The sequence below is a fragment of the Symphodus melops genome, assembly GCF_947650265.1.
Source record: "Symphodus melops genome assembly, chromosome: 11".
NCBI classification, from domain to species: Eukaryota; Metazoa; Chordata; class Actinopteri; order Labriformes; family Labridae; genus Symphodus; species Symphodus melops.
In genome coordinates this window covers 8,000,249-8,020,537 of record NC_136701.1, presented here as the reverse complement: position 1 = coordinate 8,020,537, position 20,289 = coordinate 8,000,249, and the positions used below count along the sequence as shown (strand labels likewise).

Below are 20,289 nucleotides of genomic sequence, written 5' to 3'. Positions count from 1 at the left end.
TTCCTCGCAGGATGCAAGGTGAGAGCAAACAGACAAAACAAAGATGGTCCTTTAAACGGAGGATGGTTACCCCAGAGGGACAAGGAGTAACCAGCAACAGCGTCAAGTCCCAACAGTATTGCCCCCAATGTGGTCTCTCTGCCCGAGACAAAAGGCTAAGAAGGTGTTCATCATGTAAGACAGACAGTTACTGTTCAAAAGCCTGCCAAGTTGAACATTGGCCAAAACACAAAAAGAAATGTCATCAGTACATTCAACCACCAATTAACCAAGACTTTCAAGCCACAACAAATGCCAGACAGACAAAGAAAGAAGGAAGTCACCCCCGTCTCATCGATCTGGTCGGTAAACAGTGCATGATTGACTGCTACATACAAGGCTACAAAACCAGAGCATTGTGGGATACTGGCTCTCAAGTATGTATTGTGGATGAGAAGTGGAAATGGAGGCATTTGCCCCGTGAAAGAGTAAAAGATATCTCCGAGTTACTCGATGCACCTGATGATTTAAAAATAACAGCTGCGAATGGACAGAGCATGCCTTATAAAGGTTTCATTGAGGTCACTTTTGGATTAGCTGCTAAAGAAGCTGACCCCAAAGAACTTCTTGTCCCTATGCTAGTGATGAAAGGAGGAAGTCTGCAACAGCCCATCCTAGGGTTTAATGTCATTGAACAAATAGTGAAAGCTAGCACTATAGACCAACTAGATGTTTCAAGAAGAGAGCAGTTAAGCAAGGTATTAAGAGCAGCTTTTCCCTGTCTTGGATGTGAGAATGTTACTGCCTTTATTAATCTTGTGGTTGCTGAACAGTCATGTGACTATGTTGTGAAAACAACAAAAGAGAAAGTTACTGTGCCCAAACATACCTCAGTTCAGATTGACTGTAAAGTTAAAACATGCCCTTTGAAAACAGACACTACATTGCTATTTGAACCTGACGTAAACCCTCAGTGGAGTGAAGGCCTTGAGTTCTGTGAGACATTGGTTAAGCTAAAACGTGGCGCTTCACCCTATATTGTGCTTGATGTACAAAATCCCACCGATCATGATATCGAGTTGTCAGGAAAAACTGTTGTTGGTACCCTTCAGTATGTCCAGGCTGTGTATCCAGCAAATGTGTTTGAGAAACCAAATCAGTGTCCCCAAGTGTCAGTGAATCAAATGAACGCGCACACTGAGTCAGTTAGGGAAACTCCATGGGATCCCCCGATTGACTTGAGTCATTTACATGAACATGAAAGAGTAGCTGTAAAAAACATGCTTCGTGAAGAGTGCTCCTCTTTTTCAAAGTCAGATGATGACATCGGATGTATTGAAAAGTTGAAGTTAAGCATCTCATTGAAAGACATAGATCCTGTAGCACGCACTTACCTGTCTGTGCCAAAGCCGTTGTATAAAGAAATGAAAGATTATCTGCATAATCTTATTGCACAAGGGTGGGTGAAGAAATCCAATTCGCCTTACGCCTCACCTGTTGTCTGTGTAAGGAAGAAAGATGGGAGTTTACGTCTTTGCATCGACTACAGAGAACTGAACAAAAAGTCTCACCCAGACAGACAGCCCATCCCACGTGTGCAGGATATCCTCGACAGTCTTGGAGGTAACTCATGGTTTTCATTGCTAGATCAAGGGAAAGCTTACCATCAAGGTTTTATGGATGAAAACAGCAGGCCCTTGACTGCATTTGTGACCCCATGGGGCCTCTACGAATGGATAAGAATTCCGTTTGGCCTAATGAACGCCCCCGCCGCATTTCAGCGCTGCATGGAGGAGTGTCTGGAAGAGGTGCGAGACAACATCTGTGTCCCCTATCTTGATGACACGCTTGTGTACAGTCAGTCCTTTGATGAACATCTAAACCATGTCAGAAAAGTCCTAAAGCTACTGAGGAAGTATGGCATCAAGCTGAAACCCAGTAAGTGCGAAATATTTAAACATGAAGTTCGTTACCTGGGAAGGATTGTCTCTGCTGAAGGAAGTAAAATTGATCCAGCTGACACCATCGCTGTGAGAGCATTAAAAGAGAAAAGACCAAGCAATGTTGGAGAGCTTAGATCCATCATGGGTTTATTAAGCTATTACAGACAATACATAAAAGACTTTTCCCGTATTGCTGGCCCAGTATACAACTTGTTGAAAGGAACAACAGGAGAGACCAATGTGCCAAACAGAAAATCAAACACGAGACAAGTGAAAGCTAAAAACAAAGGAGTGCCCTCAAACACACCAATTGGTTGGGAGGAAGAACATCAGCGCATATTAGAGCAGCTAATAGATTGTTTAATCGAACCACCAGTCCTTGGGTTCCCAGACTTCTCAAAAGCATTCGTGCTCCACACTGATGCTTCCAACCAAGGCCTCGGTGCAGTCCTTTACCAACAGCAGGATGACAAACTCAGAGTGATAGCCTATGGCTCAAGAACATTGACTGCTGCTGAGAAAAACTATCATCTACACTCTGGAAAGTTAGAATTCCTTGCCTTAAAGTGGGCAGTTACAGAAAAATTTAGGGATTATCTTTATTACGCCCCCACGTTCACAGTGTTTACCGATAATAATCCCCTTACATATGTTTTATCTAGTGCAAAGCTCAACGCAACAGGATGTAGATGGGTCGCAGAGCTTGCAGACTTCCACTTCACTATTCGCTACCGCCCAGGTAAAGAGAATGTGGATGCTGATAGTCTTTCTAGAATGCCGGTAAACATTGATATGATGATGGAACAATGCACTGAAGAGCTGACATCAGATTGTGTGGCCGCCACAACCCAAGCTGTCGAGACTCAAGATTCAAGCTCAACGTGGGTGTGTCCAGCAATTAACTCTCTCCGGTGTACAGTACATGAAGAGACACAAAAACCATTCTCAGTTGATGAAATCAGACAATCACAACAAGAAGACAAAGACATTGGTCCTGTAATACAGTGTAAACATGAACTAAATGCTTTCAGTATGCAAAGTAAGTGTTTACTGCGAGGATGGGAGACACTCCATATCGATGAAGATGGCATTCTTCGCAGAAAAACAACTAACAACACACAGCTTGTATTACCTGAAAAGTACAAAGCCACTGTACTAAAAGAGTTGCATGATGAAATGGGCCATCAAGGCATCGATAGAACTACATCCTTGATCAGAGATAGGTTTTTCTGGCCTTACATGCAAAAAGAAATTGAACACTATGTTGCAAGAACATGTAGTTGTTTAAAACAAAAGACACCAAGTAAAGAATCTCGAGCACCCATGACCAGCATTGTAACCACACAGCCATTTGAATTAGTGTCGATAGATTTTCTCCATTTAGACAAATGTGCAGGAGGCTACGAATATATCTTAGTGATTGTTGATCACTTCACTCGTTTTGCTCAGGTTTATCCAACAACCTCCAAGTCTGCCAGAACAGTCGCTGACCGAATATTCAACGATTATGCTTTAAAGTTTGGACTACCAACAAGAATACATCACGATCAAGGCGGCGAATTTGAGAACCAGCTCTTCGCTCAGCTGAAAAAGAACTGTGGTGTACTGGGATCGCGCACTACACCTTATCGACCACAAGGAAATGGACAAGTAGAACGTTTTAATCGCACGTTGCTACAAATGCTCAAGACACTAACTGACAAACAGAAGACAAACTGGAAAGACTCTTTGAACAAGTTGGTCTATGCATACAACTGCACTAAGTGCGAGGTCACAGGTTTTTCGCCTTTCTATCTTCTGTTCGGAAGATCCCCAAGGTTACCTATTGATCTACTCTTTGGTCTGACTATGGAAACAGGAAAGGCAGATCATCGTACCTACATGGAGAAATGGAAAAGAGAAATGCAAGACGCATATGAAATCGTCAGAGAGAATGCAAAGAAATCATCAGAGAGAAGTAAAAAGCACTATGATGGAAAAGTGAGAAGTTCGGTGCTGCACCCGGGTGACCGCGTTCTTGTGAGAAATTTGACACCAAGAGGAGGCACTGGAAAGCTCCGCAATCATTGGGAAGAACATATTCATGTTGTTGTACGTCAGGTTGGAGAAGATATCCCAGTCTATGAAGTTAAGCCTGAACAAGGAAAAGGAAGATCAAGAACCTTGCATCGCAATTTGTTGCTGCCATGTGATCACTTACCTTTGGAAACTCAGCCTAAGACAGCACCCAAGCATGACAAAAACAAAACAAAGACAGCGACAACCAAAACAGAACCAAACGAAGACGATGATGAAGATGAATGTTTGTTTTACTACAGGCCAGTAACACAGTTTCAAATGCCAGGTGTAGATCAAGCCATTGAACATGCAGACACAGATAACGACAGTGACCAAGACATACCAGTGCTATGTCATGATGGACAAGTGCATGAACAAGTTCCCTTAACACTTATGGATGACTCTGGTGCGGGGCAGGAAAATATGCTGTTGGAAAACGAGAATCAGTGCGACAATGGACGAGCAGTTGAAGAAGCACAGGATGAGATTCAACCCCAGCGGCCATATTTAGATAATGATGACAGGGAACAAAGACATGAGCTGCCAAGACGAGAAAGAAGAGCTCCTAAAACCTTTACCTATGACAAACTAGGAACCCCAACATGTTATAGTACAGCTCTAGCAAATGAACCATATTACCAGTATCAACCTGTAGTGTACAGAGAAGTTCAGCCAGTGACAATATGGACTAACCCATATCCGGTTTACCAACCCTTATTCATACAGGGATACTAAGTACAAAAGTTTATCAAGCACAGTAAGAGACTGTTGAGTAAAAAGATCTTTACGTAAATTTTTGTTATGAAAACAGTATAGTAAGTACTTGGTTATAACAGAAGCTGTTAATTTAGATGCCCTTTTAAGGACTAGTGAGGAATATAACAGAAGCTGTTAATTTAGATGCCCTTGTAAGGACTAGTGAGGAAAATCAGAGGGAAATGAGTTTGAGAGTTTGAAAAACTTTAACTCATGGATCAAGTGATGTCGGGACGACATCTATTTTTGTAGGGGTGTGTGTGACAGGTTGAAAAGCAATAACTTGTATAGTTGCATTAAAATGCTTAATGAATGTTAAAAGTGTTTAAAAAAATGTTAAAGTGTTAAAAGAACGTTAAACGTGATTTAATTGATTGATTGATCTGTGATCCACTGAGTAAAACTTATCTGGGATCGATTGGTTTTGTCTCCGCCCACATAGAAGGAGAATTCGCGCTGTTTTCTTCATTATACTAAACGCTCCTGATGAAGAAACAGACCGGGATCACTTTTGTGATTATTTCTTCTTTATTCAGGTATGTTTATTGTGAAAAAGTGCAGCTCATAATGGCCGAGGTGGGTTGCTTAAAGTGGGGAGTTTCATGACGTTGTCATTGTGATATTTGAGTGGTATAGGAGAAGTTTTATGAACAGTATGTAAGCTAGCACACAAGTCTGTGTTCCGTGCATGGGAGACCCCGTGGGCGCGTGGTGTGTAGCGTGTTCTGTTGTGAACTTCGGGTTAATGTGAGCGAGGATGAGTTTGTGTTTGATGTCCTATGTGTTTTAATTTATGTATTTTGATGGGCTCGGAGTGAGTTTGGAATTTGCATGTTTAGGGGAAGAACGAGTGCGAAAGTGATTTGTTACAGAATACTGTTTTTCATTGTGTAAGAAAATGTGTAAATGTGTACTCTTGTATATTGTTTATTTTGTGAATGTTGTATTCAAAAATTATACTAAACGCTCCTGATGAAGAAACAGACCGGGATCACTTTTGTGATTATTTCTTCTTTATTCAGAGTGTAACACCTTAGCCTGCCTGTTTTGATTTTTGTGAACCGACCGTTTTTGGATTAAAGAACTTACCACTTGCTCCCTGTTGTTGAGTTGTGCAATTGGGTTCCTCTTTAATGGTTCAGTCTGACATTCACAAGTTCATCTGTTTTGGCACATATTTATCTCCATAGAAAATGTGCCATGCATTCTTGAAATTAAAAAGGTTTGAATAAAAAACACAATTCATTTGCATCAATGTGTTTTATTTCAGAAAAATAAGAACCTTCACTGTTTCATTCATATATAAGGATGTCATTTTTTCCCCAGGTTTTCTTAAATAATTATAACAAAACTAGATGTTGTAAAAGGCATGCATCCAGTACTACAAATACTAAGTGGATTAAATAAGAGCATAACTTTAGTGTCAAAGATTTGCTCAAGGATGTGAAAGGATAAGGATTTAAGAAGGAATCGCAATCACGTCAAACTAAGCCATTTGCAGTGCACTTTCTGAAAAAAGTTTGAAAAGCATTGAATAAATACGATTTCACATCAATTTCTTTGAAGTCAAGTTTTATACAATCCAAGTAATTTTAAATATTTCTGTTTCAGGAATACAAAAAACAAATTCTTCCTATTAATGATGAAATAGATGTAAAAATACATGTTACTAAATATGTTGCAGTTTATATTAAGACAAGAGAAAAGAATAGACATTGTTCCAATTTCTATTTTTCAAACACAGTCTCACAGCAGGCAAAGCAGCAGCCATAGCAGAGATGCAAGCGCTGACAAAGGTGTCCATGGTCTAATTCTGGAGTTGTTTCAACCTTGTCTACACTTAGCTCCTCTTGATACATCTTTGAAGAAGCTTGTTTTGTGCTCTTCCCTGCTATTATTTCCTCTTTTGCAGTTTGATTGTCCTTGTGGTTAGTTATCAGGGTTGTCATGGACCTTGTGTAATTCAGTTTCTCAATCTCAGAAAGTATGTGAATCTTGAGTTGTTGGAGCTCAGCATATTTTTCATTTAGTGTTTTGTGGTCTTTCTCACAATTACATTGACATCTTATGACTTCAGTTGTTTGCTTGATCTTTTTCTTCTCTAATGGTTCTTGATCTTTCTTTAACCATGCCCCCTTGAAAAACAGATTATAATCCTGAAGTCTCTTTGCCAGGTTGATTTTCATTTCATGACTCCTATGTTTCATGTGATTGATTTCTTTTCGCTCTTTATTAGTGTCCTTCCACATGTTTTGCAAAATATCATTTTTTAACTTTTTGTCTTCTGTTAAATTATGTGTATCGAGTTTCTTTATCCTGAACGGATATTCATATTGCTCTGTTTGTGACTGAACACAAGAATAAGATTCAGACTCTAGAAGTTTATGAGAGGCCTGCTCCTGTATCAATCCATCGTCAGTTTGTGTTGCCATTTCAGACTTTGCAGCTACAATTTCTTGTGTTTTGTATGTTTTGTCTAACGTTATCTGAATTGTCAGGTCTTTAATCTGTGTTTTCTGTCTGTCTAGCTCATCAAACAGACTATCTGCATGTTCTTGCTTCTTGCTTATCTCAGCGTTAGTCCTCTCCAAGGTGTCTCCTTCCACTTTCATCTTGTGTTTCTCTTCTTCCAAAATGTCTTTTTGTTTCTGGATGTCACTTTTAATAAGCTCCAAGTCCTGTCTGTCTTTTGTCAACATCTTTTTCACATCATCCAGATCCTCTCTCTCTTTCTCCAGCTCTGCCTTTAGTTTGTGAAGATCATGCCTTTCCACCTCAAAGCTTTGCTGCCATTGCTTTTCTTTGTCTTTTTCCTGGAGATTCCTGTCTGACACAAGAGTTAACAAGGCTAGCTTTTCTCTCTCCAAAAGCTCAGTGTAACCAGTCATGTTTTCCTTCTGTTTGGTGAGTCCTGCCAGCTTCCCTTCCAGTTCAGTGTAAAGCGCTTGCAGAGCTCCATTTTTCTGCTGCAAACAGTCCATTTGGTTATTCAAGTCAATGCGCATCTTTTCATTCAGCTGTTGAAGTTTGACTCTCAGCATTTCTATTGGTTTCCTTTGATTCATCAGTTCATCATATTTCCGTTTCATCACAGCCCTTTGTCCATCTAATTCCTGCTTCTCATTGAAAAACATTTCCCGTAGCCTCTCCAAATTGATCTTCATCTGACTGAGTTGTTCTCTCTCTTCCCTGATGCTGGTCATGCCAGCTTCAAATTCTCCCTTCTTCTCGCTGAGGCCTTTCTTCAAACTCTCCAGTTCTTCTCTTTCTGACAGAACACTGTTCTTGTGCTTTTCCAGTTTCTCTCGTAGCCCTTCAAACTCCACTTCCTTACGCTCTTGTTCTTTTTGTTTCAAGAGGATCGACTTCATGATGTTTTCCATTTGGTGTCTTTCTGACGTTACCTGAAGGGTCATGTCTTTAATCTGTGTTTTCTGTCTGTCTAGCTCATCAAACAGACTATCTGCATGTTCTTGCTTCTTGCTTATCTCAGCGTTAGTCCTCTCCAAGGTGTCTCGTTCCACTTTCATCTTGTGTTTCTCTTCTTCCAATATGTCTTTTTGTTTCTGGATGTCACTTTTAATAAGCTCCAAGTCCTGTCTGTCTTTTGTCAACATCTTTTTCACTTCATCCAGATCCTCTCTCTCTTTCTCCAGCTCTGCCTTTAGTTTGTGAAGATCATGCCTTTCCACCTCAAAGCTTTGCTGCCATTGCTTTTCTTTGTCTTTTTCCTGGAGATTCATGTCTGACACAAGAGTTAACAAGGCTAGCTTTTCTCTCTCCAAAAGCTCAGTGTAACCAGTCATGTTTTCCTTCTGTTTGGTGAGTCCTGCCAGCTTCCCTTCCAGTTCAGTGTAAAGCGCTTGCAGAGCTCCATTTTTCTGCTGCAAACAGTCCATTTGGTTACTCAAGTCAATGCGCATCTTTTCATTCAGCTGTTGAAGTTTGACTCTCAGCATTTCTATTGGTTTCCTTCGATTCATCAGTTCATCATATTTCCGTTTCATCACAGCCCTTTGTCCATCTAATTCCTGCTTCTCATTGAAAAACATTTCCCGTAGCCTCTCCAAATTGATCTTCATCTGACTGAGTTGTTCTCTCTCTTCCCTGATGCTGGTCATGCCAGCTTCAAATTCTCCCTTCTTCTCGTTGAGGCCTTTCTTCAAACTCTCCAGTTCTTCTCTTTCTGACAGAACACTTTTCTTGTGCTTTTCCAGTTTCTCTCGTAGCCCTTCAAACTCCACTTCCTTACGCTCTTGTTCTTTTTGTTTCAAGAGGATCGACTTCATGATGTTTTCCATTTGGTGTCTTTCTGACGTTACCTGAAGGGTCATGTCTTTAATCTGTGTTTTCTGTCTGTCTAGCTCATCAAACAGACGATCTGCATGTTCTTGCTTCTTGCTTATCTCAGCGTTAGTCCTCTCCAAGGTGTCTCGTTCCACTTTCATCTTGTGTTTCTCTTCTTCCAATATGTCTTTTTGTTTCTGGATGTCACTTTTAATAAGCTCCAAGTCCTGTCTGTCTTTTGTCAACATCTTTTTCACTTCATCCAGATCCTCTCTCTCTTTCTCCAGCTCTGCCTTTAGTTTGTGAAGATCATGCCTTTCCACCTCAAAGCTTTGCTGCCATTGCTTTTCTTTGTCTTTTTCCTGGAGATTCATGTCTGACACAAGAGTTAACAAGGCTAGCTTTTCTCTCTCCAAAAGCTCAGTGTAACCAGTCATGTTTTCCTTCTGTTTGGTGAGTCCTGCCAGCTTCCCTTCCAGTTCAGTGTAAAGCGCTTGCAGAGCTCCATTTTTCTGCTGCAAACAGTCCATTTGGTTACTCAAGTCAATGCGCATCTTTTCATTCAGCTGTTGAAGTTTGACTCTCAGCATTTCTATTGGTTTCCTTTGATTCATCAGTTCATCATATTTCCGTTTCATCACAGCCCTTTGTCCATCTAATTCCTGCTTCTCATTGAAAAACATTTCCCGTAGCCTCTCCAAATTGATCTTCATCTGACTGAGTTGTTCTCTCTCTTCCCTGATGCTGGTCATGCCAGCTTCAAATTCTCCCTTCTTCTCGTTGAGGCCTTTCTTCAAACTCTCCAGTTCTTCTCTTTCTGACAGAACACTGTTCTTGTGCTTTTCCAGTTTCTCTCGTAGCCCTTCAAACTCCACTTCCTTACGCTCTTGTTCTTTTTGTTTCAAGAGGATCGACTTCATGATGTTTTCCATTTGGTGTCTTTCTGACGTTACCTGAAGGGTCATGTCTTTAATCTGTGTTTTCTGTCTGTCTAGCTCATCAAACAGACGATCTGCATGTTCTTGCTTCTTGCTTATCTCAGCGTTAGTCCTCTCCAAGGTGTCTCGTTCCACTTTCATCTTGTGTTTCTCTTCTTCCAATATGTCTTTTTGTTTCTGGATGTCACTTTTAATAAGCTCCAAGTCCTGTCTGTCTTTTGTCAACATCTTTTTCACTTCATCCAGATCCTCTCTCTCTTTCTCCAGCTCTGCCTTTAGTTTGTGAAGATCATGCCTTTCCACCTCAAAGCTTTGCTGCCATTGCTTTTCTTTGTCTTTTTCCTGGAGATTCCTGTCTGACACAAGAGTTAACAAGGCTAGCTTTTCTCTCTCCAAAAGCTCAGTGTAACCAGTCATGTTTTCCTTCTGTTTGGTGAGTCCTGCCAGCTTCCCTTCCAGTTCAGTGTAAAGCGCTTGCAGAGCTCCATTTTTCTGCTGCAAACAGTCCATTTGGTTACTCAAGTCAATGCGCATCTTTTCATTCAGCTGTTGAAGTTTGACTCTCAGCATTTCTATTGGTTTCCTTTGATTCATCAGTTCATCATATTTCCGTTTCATCACAGCCCTTTGTCCATCTAATTCCTGCTTCTCATTGAAAAACATTTCCCGTAGCCTCTCCAAATTGATCTTCATCTGACTGAGTTGTTCTCTCTCTTCCCTGATGCTGGTCATGCCAGCTTCAAATTCTCCCTTCTTCTCGTTGAGGCCTTTCTTCAAACTCTCCAGTTCTTCTCTTTCTGACAGAACACTGTTCTTGTGCTTTTCCAGTTTCTCTCGTAGCCCTTCAAACTCCACTTCCTTACGCTCTTGTTCTTTTTGTTTCAAGAGGATCGACTTCATGATGTTTTCCATTTGGTGTCTTTCTGACGTTGCCTGAAGGGTCATGTCTTTAATCTGTGTTTTCTGTCTGTCTAGCTCATCAAACAGACTATCTGCATGTTCTTGCTTCTTGCTTATCTCAGCGTTAGTCCTCTCCAAGGTGTCTCGTTCCACTTTCATCTTGTGTTTCTCTTCTTCCAATATGTCTTTTTGTTTCTGGATGTCACTTTTAATAAGCTCCAAGTCCTGTCTGTCTTTTGTCAACATCTTTTTCACTTCATCCAGATCCTCTCTCTCTTTCTCCAGCTCTGCCTTTAGTTTGTGAAGATCATGCCTTTCCACCTCAAAGCTTTGCTGCCATTGCTTTTCTTTGTCTTTTTCCTGGAGATTCATGTCTGACACAAGAGTTAACAAGGCTAGCTTTTCTCTCTCCAAAAGCTCAGTGTAACCAGTCATGTTTTCCTTCTGTTTGGTGAGTCCTGCCAGCTTCCCTTCCAGTTCAGTGTAAAGCGCTTGCAGAGCTCCATTTTTCTGCTGCAAACAGTCCATTTGGTTACTCAAGTCAATGCGCATCTTTTCATTCAGCTGTTGAAGTTTGACTCTCAGCATTTCTATTGGTTTCCTTTGATTCATCAGTTCATCATATTTCCGTTTCATCACAGCCCTTTGTCCATCTAATTCCTGCTTCTCATTGAAAAACATTTCCCGTAGCCTCTCCAAATTGATCTTCATCTGACTGAGTTGTTCTCTCTCTTCCCTGATGCTGGTCATGCCAGCTTCAAATTCTCCCTTCTTCTCGTTGAGGCCTTTCTTCAAACTCTCCAGTTCTTCTCTTTCTGACAGAACACTGTTCTTGTGCTTTTCCAGTTTCTCTCGTAGCCCTTCAAACTCCACTTCCTTACGCTCTTGTTCTTTTTGTTTCAAGAGGATCGACTTCATGATGTTTTCCATTTGGTGTCTTTCTGACGTTACCTGAAGGGTCATGTCTTTAATCTGTGTTTTCTGTCTGTCTAGCTCATCAAACAGACTATCTGCATGTTCTTGCTTCTTGCTTATCTCAGCGTTAGTCCTCTCCAAGGTGTCTCGTTCCACTTTCATCTTGTGTTTCTCTTCTTCCAATATGTCTTTTTGTTTCTGGATGTCACTTTTAATAAGCTCCAAGTCCTGTCTGTCTTTTGTCAACATCTTTTTCACTTCATCCAGATCCTCTCTCTCTTTCTCCAGCTCTGCCTTTAGTTTGTGAAGATCATGCCTTTCCACCTCAAAGCTTTGCTGCCATTGCTTTTCTTTGTCTTTTTCCTGGAGATTCATGTCTGACACAAGAGTTAACAAGGCTAGCTTTTCTCTCTCCAAAAGCTCAGTGTAACCAGTCATGTTTTCCTTCTGTTTGGTGAGTCCTGCCAGCTTCCCTTCCAGTTCAGTGTAAAGCGCTTGCAGAGCTCCATTTTTCTGCTGCAAACAGTCCATTTGGTTACTCAAGTCAATGCGCATCTTTTCATTCAGCTGTTGAAGTTTGACTCTCAGCATTTCTATTGGTTTCCTTTGATTCATCAGTTCATCATATTTCCGTTTCATCACAGCCCTTTGTCCATCTAATTCCTGCTTCTCATTGAAAAACATTTCCCGTAGCCTCTCCAAATTGATCTTCATCTGACTGAGTTGTTCTCTCTCTTCCCTGATGCTGGTCATGCCAGCTTCAAATTCTCCCTTCTTCTCGTTGAGGCCTTTCTTCAAACTCTCCAGTTCTTCTCTTTCTGACAGAACACTGTTCTTGTGCTTTTCCAGTTTCTCTCGTAGCCCTTCAAACTCCACTTCCTTACGCTCTTGTTCTTTTTGTTTCAAGAGGATCGACTTCATGATGTTTTCCATTTGGTGTCTTTCTGACGTTACCTGAAGGGTCATGTCTTTAATCTGTGTTTTCTGTCTGTCTAGCTCATCAAACAGACTATCTGCATGTTCTTGCTTCTTGCTTATCTCAGCGTTAGTCCTCTCCAAGGTGTCTCGTTCCACTTTCATCTTGTGTTTCTCTTCTTCCAATATGTCTTTTTGTTTCTGGATGTCACTTTTAATAAGCTCCAAGTCCTGTCTGTCTTTTGTCAACATCTTTTTCACTTCATCCAGATCCTCTCTCTCTTTCTCCAGCTCTGCCTTTAGTTTGTGAAGATCATGCCTTTCCACCTCAAAGCTTTGCTGCCATTGCTTTTCTTTGTCTTTTTCCTGGAGATTCCTGTCTGACACAAGAGTTAACAAGGCTAGCTTTTCTCTCTCCAAAAGCTCAGTGTAACCAGTCATGTTTTCCTTCTGTTTGGTGAGTCCTGCCAGCTTCCCTTCCAGTTCAGTGTAAAGCGCTTGCAGAGCTCCATTTTTCTGCTGCAAACAGTCCATTTGGTTACTCAAGTCAATGCGCATCTTTTCATTCAGCTGTTGAAGTTTGACTCTCAGCATTTCTATTGGTTTCCTTTGATTCATCAGTTCATCATATTTCCGTTTCATCACAGCCCTTTGTCCATCTAATTCCTGCTTCTCATTGAAAAACATTTCCCGTAGCCTCTCCAAATTGATCTTCATCTGACTGAGTTGTTCTCTCTCTTCCCTGATGCTGGTCATGCCAGCTTCAAATTCTCCCTTCTTCTCGTTGAGGCCTTTCTTCAAACTCTCCAGTTCTTCTCTTTCTGACAGAACACTGTTCTTGTGCTTTTCCAGTTTCTCTCGTAGCCCTTCAAACTCCACTTCCTTACGCTCTTGTTCTTTTTGTTTCAAGAGGATCGACTTCATGATGTTTTCCATTTGGTGTCTTTCTGACGTTGCCTGAAGGGTCATGTCTTTAATCTGTGTTTTCTGTCTGTCTAGCTCATCAAACAGACTATCTGCATGTTCTTGCTTCTTGCTTATCTCAGCGTTAGTCCTCTCCAAGGTGTCTCGTTCCACTTTCATCTTGTGTTTCTCTTCTTCCAATATGTCTTTTTGTTTCTGGATGTCACTTTTAATAAGCTCCAAGTCCTGTCTGTCTTTTGTCAACATCTTTTTCACTTCATCCAGATCCTCTCTCTCTTTCTCCAGCTCTGCCTTTAGTTTGTGAAGATCATGCCTTTCCACCTCAAAGCTTTGCTGCCATTGCTTTTCTTTGTCTTTTTCCTGGAGATTCATGTCTGACACAAGAGTTAACAAGGCTAGCTTTTCTCTCTCCAAAAGCTCAGTGTAACCAGTCATGTTTTCCTTCTGTTTGGTGAGTCCTGCCAGCTTCCCTTCCAGTTCAGTGTAAAGCGCTTGCAGAGCTCCATTTTTCTGCTGCAAACAGTCCATTTGGTTACTCAAGTCAATGCGCATCTTTTCATTCAGCTGTTGAAGTTTGACTCTCAGCATTTCTATTGGTTTCCTTTGATTCATCAGTTCATCATATTTCCGTTTCATCACAGCCCTTTGTCCATCTAATTCCTGCTTCTCATTGAAAAACATTTCCCGTAGCCTCTCCAAATTGATCTTCATCTGACTGAGTTGTTCTCTCTCTTCCCTGATGCTGGTCATGCCAGCTTCAAATTCTCCCTTCTTCTCGTTGAGGCCTTTCTTCAAACTCTCCAGTTCTTCTCTTTCTGACAGAACACTGTTCTTGTGCTTTTCCAGTTTCTCTCGTAGCCCTTCAAACTCCACTTCCTTACGCTCTTGTTCTTTTTGTTTCAAGAGGATCGACTTCATGATGTTTTCCATTTGGTGTCTTTCTGACGTTACCTGAAGGGTCATGTCTTTAATCTGTGTTTTCTGTCTGTCTAGCTCATCAAACAGACTATCTGCATGTTCTTGCTTCTTGCTTATCTCAGCGTTAGTCCTCTCCAAGGTGTCTCGTTCCACTTTCATCTTGTGTTTCTCTTCTTCCAATATGTCTTTTTGTTTCTGGATGTCACTTTTAATAAGCTCCAAGTCCTGTCTGTCTTTTGTCAACATCTTTTTCACTTCATCCAGATCCTCTCTCTCTTTCTCCAGCTCTGCCTTTAGTTTGTGAAGATCATGCCTTTCCACCTCAAAGCTTTGCTGCCATTGCTTTTCTTTGTCTTTTTCCTGGAGATTCCTGTCTGACACAAGAGTTAACAAGGCTAGCTTTTCTCTCTCCAAAAGCTCAGTGTAACCAGTCATGTTTTCCTTCTGTTTGGTGAGTCCTGCCAGCTTCCCTTCCAGTTCAGTGTAAAGCGCTTGCAGAGCTCCATTTTTCTGCTGCAAACAGTCCATTTGGTTACTCAAGTCAATGCGCATCTTTTCATTCAGCTGTTGAAGTTTGACTCTCAGCATTTCTATTGGTTTCCTTTGATTCATCAGTTCATCATATTTCCGTTTCATCACAGCCCTTTGTCCATCTAATTCCTGCTTCTCATTGAAAAACATTTCCCGTAGCCTCTCCAAATTGATCTTCATCTGACTGAGTTGTTCTCTCTCTTCCCTGATGCTGGTCATGCCAGCTTCAAATTCTCCCTTCTTCTCGTTGAGGCCTTTCTTCAAACTCTCCAGTTCTTCTCTTTCTGACAGAACACTGTTCTTGTGCTTTTCCAGTTTCTCTCGTAGCCCTTCAAACTCCACTTCCTTACGCTCTTGTTCTTTTTGTTTCAAGAGGATCGACTTCATGATGTTTTCCATTTGGTGTCTTTCTGACGTTACCTGAAGGGTCATGTCTTTAATCTGTGTTTTCTGTCTGTCTAGCTCATCAAACAGACGATCTGCATGTTCTTGCTTCTTGCTTATCTCAGCGTTAGTCCTCTCCAAGGTGTCTCGTTCCACTTTCATCTTGTGTTTCTCTTCTTCCAATATGTCTTTTTGTTTCTGGATGTCACTTTTAATAAGCTCCAAGTCCTGTCTGTCTTTTGTCAACATCTTTTTCACTTCATCCAGATCCTCTCTCTCTTTCTCCAGCTCTGCCTTTAGTTTGTGAAGATCATGCCTTTCCACCTCAAAGCTTTGCTGCCATTGCTTTTCTTTGTCTTTTTCCTGGAGATTCATGTCTGACACAAGAGTTAACAAGGCTAGCTTTTCTCTCTCCAAAAGCTCAGTGTAACCAGTCATGTTTTCCTTCTGTTTGGTGAGTCCTGCCAGCTTCCCTTCCAGTTCAGTGTAAAGCGCTTGCAGAGCTCCATTTTTCTGCTGCAAACAGTCCATTTGGTTATTCAAGTCAATGCGCATCTTTTCATTCAGCTGTTGAAGTTTGACTCTCAGCATTTCTATTGGTTTCCTTTGATTCATCAGTTCATCATATTTCCGTTTCATCACAGCCCTTTGTCCATCTAATTCCTGCTTCTCATTGAAAAACATTTCCCGTAGCCTCTCCAAATTGATCTTCATCTGACTGAGTTGTTCTCTCTCTTCCCTGATGCTGGTCATGCCAGCTTCAAATTCTCCCTTCTTCTCGTTGAGGCCTTTCTTCAAACTCTCCAGTTCTTCTCTTTCTGACAGAACACTGTTCTTGTGCTTTTCCAGTTTCTCTCGTAGCCCTTCAAACTCCACTTCCTTACGCTCTTGTTCTTTTTGTTTCAAGAGGATCGACTTCATGATGTTTTCCATTTGGTGTCTTTCTGACGTTACCTGAAGGGTCATGTCTTTAATCTGTGTTTTCTGTCTGTCTAGCTCATCAAACAGACTATCTGCATGTTCTTGCTTCTTGCTTATCTCAGCGTTAGTCCTCTCCAAGGTGTCTCGTTCCACTTTCATCTTGTGTTTCTCTTCTTCCAATATGTCTTTTTGTTTCTGGATGTCACTTTTAATAAGCTCCAAGTCCTGTCTGTCTTTTGTCAACATCTTTTTCACATCATCCAGATCCTCTCTCTCTTTCTCCAGCTCTGCCTTTAGTTTGTGAAGATCATGCCTTTCCACCTCAAAGCTTTGCTGCCATTGTTTTTCTTTGTCTTTTTCCTGGAGATTCCTGTCTGACACAAGAGTTAACAAGGCTAGCTTTTCTCTCTCCAAAAGCTCAGTGTAACCAGTCATGTTTTCCTTCTGTTTGGTGAGTCCTGCCAGCTTCCCTTCCAGTTCAGTGTAAAGCGCTTGCAGAGCTCCATTTTTCTGCTGCAAACAGTCCATTTGGTTACTCAAGTCAATGCGCATCTTTTCATTCAGCTGTTGAAGTTTGACTCTCAGCATTTCTATTGGTTTCCTTTGATTCATCAGTTCATCATATTTCCGTTTCATCACAGCCCTTTGTCCATCTAATTCCTGCTTCTCATTGAAAAACATTTCCCGTAGCCTCTCCAAATTGATCTTCATCTGACTGAGTTGTTCTCTCTCTTCCCTGATGCTGGTCATGCCAGCTTCAAATTCTCCCTTCTTCTCGTTGAGGCCTTTCTTCAAACTCTCCAGTTCTTCTCTTTCTGACAGAACACTGTTCTTGTGCTTTTCCAGTTTCTCTCGTAGCCCTTCAAACTCCACTTCCTTACGCTCTTGTTCTTTTTGTTTCAAGAGGATCGACTTCATGATGTTTTCCATTTGGTGTCTTTCTGACGTTACCTGAAGGGTCATGTCTTTAATCTGTGTTTTCTGTCTGTCTAGCTCATCAAACAGACGATCTGCATGTTCTTGCTTCTTGCTTATCTCAGCGTTAGTCCTCTCCAAGGTGTCTCGTTCCACTTTCATCTTGTGTTTCTCTTCTTCCAATATGTCTTTTTGTTTCTGGATGTCACTTTTAATAAGCTCCAAGTCCTGTCTGTCTTTTGTCAACATCTTTTTCACTTCATCCAGATCCTCTCTCTCTTTCTCCAGCTCTGCCTTTAGTTTGTGAAGATCATGCCTTTCCACCTCAAAGCTTTGCTGCCATTGCTTTTCTTTGTCTTTTTCCTGGAGATTCATGTCTGACACAAGAGTTAACAAGGCTAGCTTTTCTCTCTCCAAAAGCTCAGTGTAACCAGTCATGTTTTCCTTCTGTTTGGTGAGTCCTGCCAGCTTCCCTTCCAGTTCAGTGTAAAGCGCTTGCAGAGCTCCATTTTTCTGCTGCAAACAGTCCATTTGGTTACTCAAGTCAATGCGCATCTTTTCATTCAGCTGTTGAAGTTTGACTCTCAGCATTTCTATTGGTTTCCTTTGATTCATCAGTTCATCATATTTCCGTTTCATCACAGCCCTTTGTCCATCTAATTCCTGCTTCTCATTGAAAAACATTTCCCGTAGCCTCTCCAAATTGATCTTCATCTGACTGAGTTGTTCTCTCTCTTCCCTGATGCTGGTCATGCCAGCTTCAAATTCTCCCTTCTTCTCGTTGAGGCCTTTCTTCAAACTCTCCAGTTCTTCTCTTTCTGACAGAACACTGTTCTTGTGCTTTTCCAGTTTCTCTCGTAGCCCTTCAAACTCCACTTCCTTACGCTCTTGTTCTTTTTGTTTCAAGAGGATCGACTTCATGATGTTTTCCATTTGGTGTCTTTCTGACGTTACCTGAAGGGTCATGTCTTTAATCTGTGTTTTCTGTCTGTCTAGCTCATCAAACAGACGATCTGCATGTTCTTGCTTCTTGCTTATCTCAGCGTTTGTCCTCTCCAAGGTGTCTCGTTCCACTTTCATCTTGTGTTTCTCTTCTTCCAATATGTCTTTTTGTTTCTGGATGTCACTTTTAATAAGCTCCAAGTCCTGTCTGTCTTTTGTCAACATCTTTTTCACTTCATCCAGATCCTCTCTCTCTTTCTCCAGCTCTGCCTTTAGTTTGTGAAGATCATGCCTTTCCACCTCAAAGCTTTGCTGCCATTGCTTTTCTTTGTCTTTTTCCTGGAGATTCATGTCTGACACAAGAGTTAACAAGGCTAGCTTTTCTCTCTCCGAAAGCTCAGTGTAACCAGTCATGTTTTCCTTCTGTTTGGTGAGTCCTGCCAGCTTCCCTTCCAGTTCAGTGTAAAGCGCTTGCAGAGCTCCATTTTTCTGCTGCAAACAGTCCATTTGGTTATTCAAGTCAATGCGCATCTTTTCATTCAGCTGTTGAAGTTTGACTCTCAGCATTTCTATTGGTTTCCTTTGATTCATCAGTTCATCATATTTCCGTTTCATCACAGCCCTTTGTCCATCTAATTCCTGCTTCTCATTGAAAAACATTTCCCGTAGCCTCTCCAAATTGATCTTCATCTGACTGAGTTGTTCTCTCTCTTCCCTGATGCTGGTCATGCCAGCTTCAAATTCTCCCTTCTTCTCGTTGAGGCCTTTCTTCAAACTCTCCAGTTCTTCTCTTTCTGACAGAACACTGTTCTTGTGCTTTTCCAGTTTCTCTCGTAGCCCTTCAAACTCCACTTCCTTACGCTCTTGTTCTTTTTGTTTCAAGAGGATCGACTTCATGATGTTTTCCATTTGGTGTCTTTCTGACGTTACCTGAAGGGTCATGTCTTTAATCTGTGTTTTCTGTCTGTCTAGCTCATCAAACAGACTATCTGCATGTTCTTGCTTCTTGCTTATCTCAGCGTTAGTCCTCTCCAAGGTGTCTCGTTCCACTTTCATCTTGTGTTTCTCTTCTTCCAATATGTCTTTTTGTTTCTGGATGTCACTTTTAATAAGCTCCAAGTCCTGTCTGTCTTTTGTCAACATCTTTTTCACATCATCCAGATCCTCTCTCTCTTTCTCCAGCTCTGCCTTTAGTTTGTGAAGATCATGCCTTTCCACCTCAAAGCTTTGCTGCCATTGTTTTTCTTTGTCTTTTTCCTGGAGATTCCTGTCTGACACAAGAGTTAACAAGGCTAGCTTTTCTCTCTCCAAAAGCTCAGTGTAACCAGTCATGTTTTCCTTCTGTTTGGTGAGTCCTGCCAGCTTCCCTTCCAGTTCAGTGTAAAGCGCTTGCAGAGCTCCATTTTTCTGCTGCAAACAGTCCATTTGGTTACTCAAGTCAATGCGCATCTTTTCATTCAGCTGTTGAAGTTTGACTCTCAGCATTTCTATTGGTTTCCTTTGATTCATCAGTTCATCATATTTCCGTTTCATCACAGCCCTTTGTCCATCTAATTCCTGTTTCTCATTGAAAAACATTTCCCGTAGCCTCTCCAAATTGATCTTCATCTGACTGAGTTGTTCTCTCTCTTCCCTGATGCTGGTCATGCCAGCTTCAAATTCTCCCTTCTTCTCGTTGAGGCCTTTCTTCAAACTCTCCAGTTCTTCTCTTTCTGACAGAACACTGTTCTTGTGCTTTTCCAGTTTCTCTCGTAGCCCTTCAAACTCCACTTCCTTACGCTCTTGTTCTTTTTGTTTCAAGAGGATCGACTTCATGATGTTTTCCATTTGGTGTCTTTCTGACGTTACCTGAAGGGTCATGTCTTTAATCTGTGTTTTCTGTCTGTCTAGCTCATCAAACAGACGATCTGCATGTTCTTGCTTCTTGCTTATCTCAGCGTTAGTCCTCTCCAAGGTGTCTCGTTCCACTTTCATCTTGTGTTTCTCTTCTTCCAATATGTCTTTTTGTTTCTGGATGTCACTTTTAATAAGCTCCAAGTCCTGTCTGTCTTTTGTCAACATCT

General features: G+C 41.3%; 2 protein-coding genes across 2 annotated transcripts in view; one reads left to right on the top strand and one right to left on the bottom strand.

Annotated features, from left to right (window-relative positions):
* The first annotated feature begins 1,550 nt into the window (after nucleotides 1-1,550).
* LOC306832162 (uncharacterized protein) lies at nucleotides 1,551-4,850 on the top strand. Its single transcript, XM_079356611.1, has 2 exons — nucleotides 1,551-1,602; nucleotides 3,372-4,850. The coding sequence occupies exon 2, from the start codon at nucleotides 3,603-3,605 to the stop codon at nucleotides 4,713-4,715; it is 1,113 nt and encodes a 370-aa protein (XP_079212737.1). The 5' UTR covers nucleotides 1,551-1,602; nucleotides 3,372-3,602; the 3' UTR covers nucleotides 4,716-4,850.
* LOC306831167 (uncharacterized protein) overlaps nucleotides 4,840-20,289 on the bottom strand; it is a gene marked incomplete at its 3' end in the record, with an annotated part of 41,766 nt that continues 26,316 nt past the window's right edge. The window contains exon 5 of the mRNA XM_079355113.1: nucleotides 4,840-4,895. Coding sequence (XP_079211239.1) covers nucleotides 4,840-4,895 — 56 coding nt within the window. The remainder of the gene's footprint in view (nucleotides 4,896-20,289) is intronic.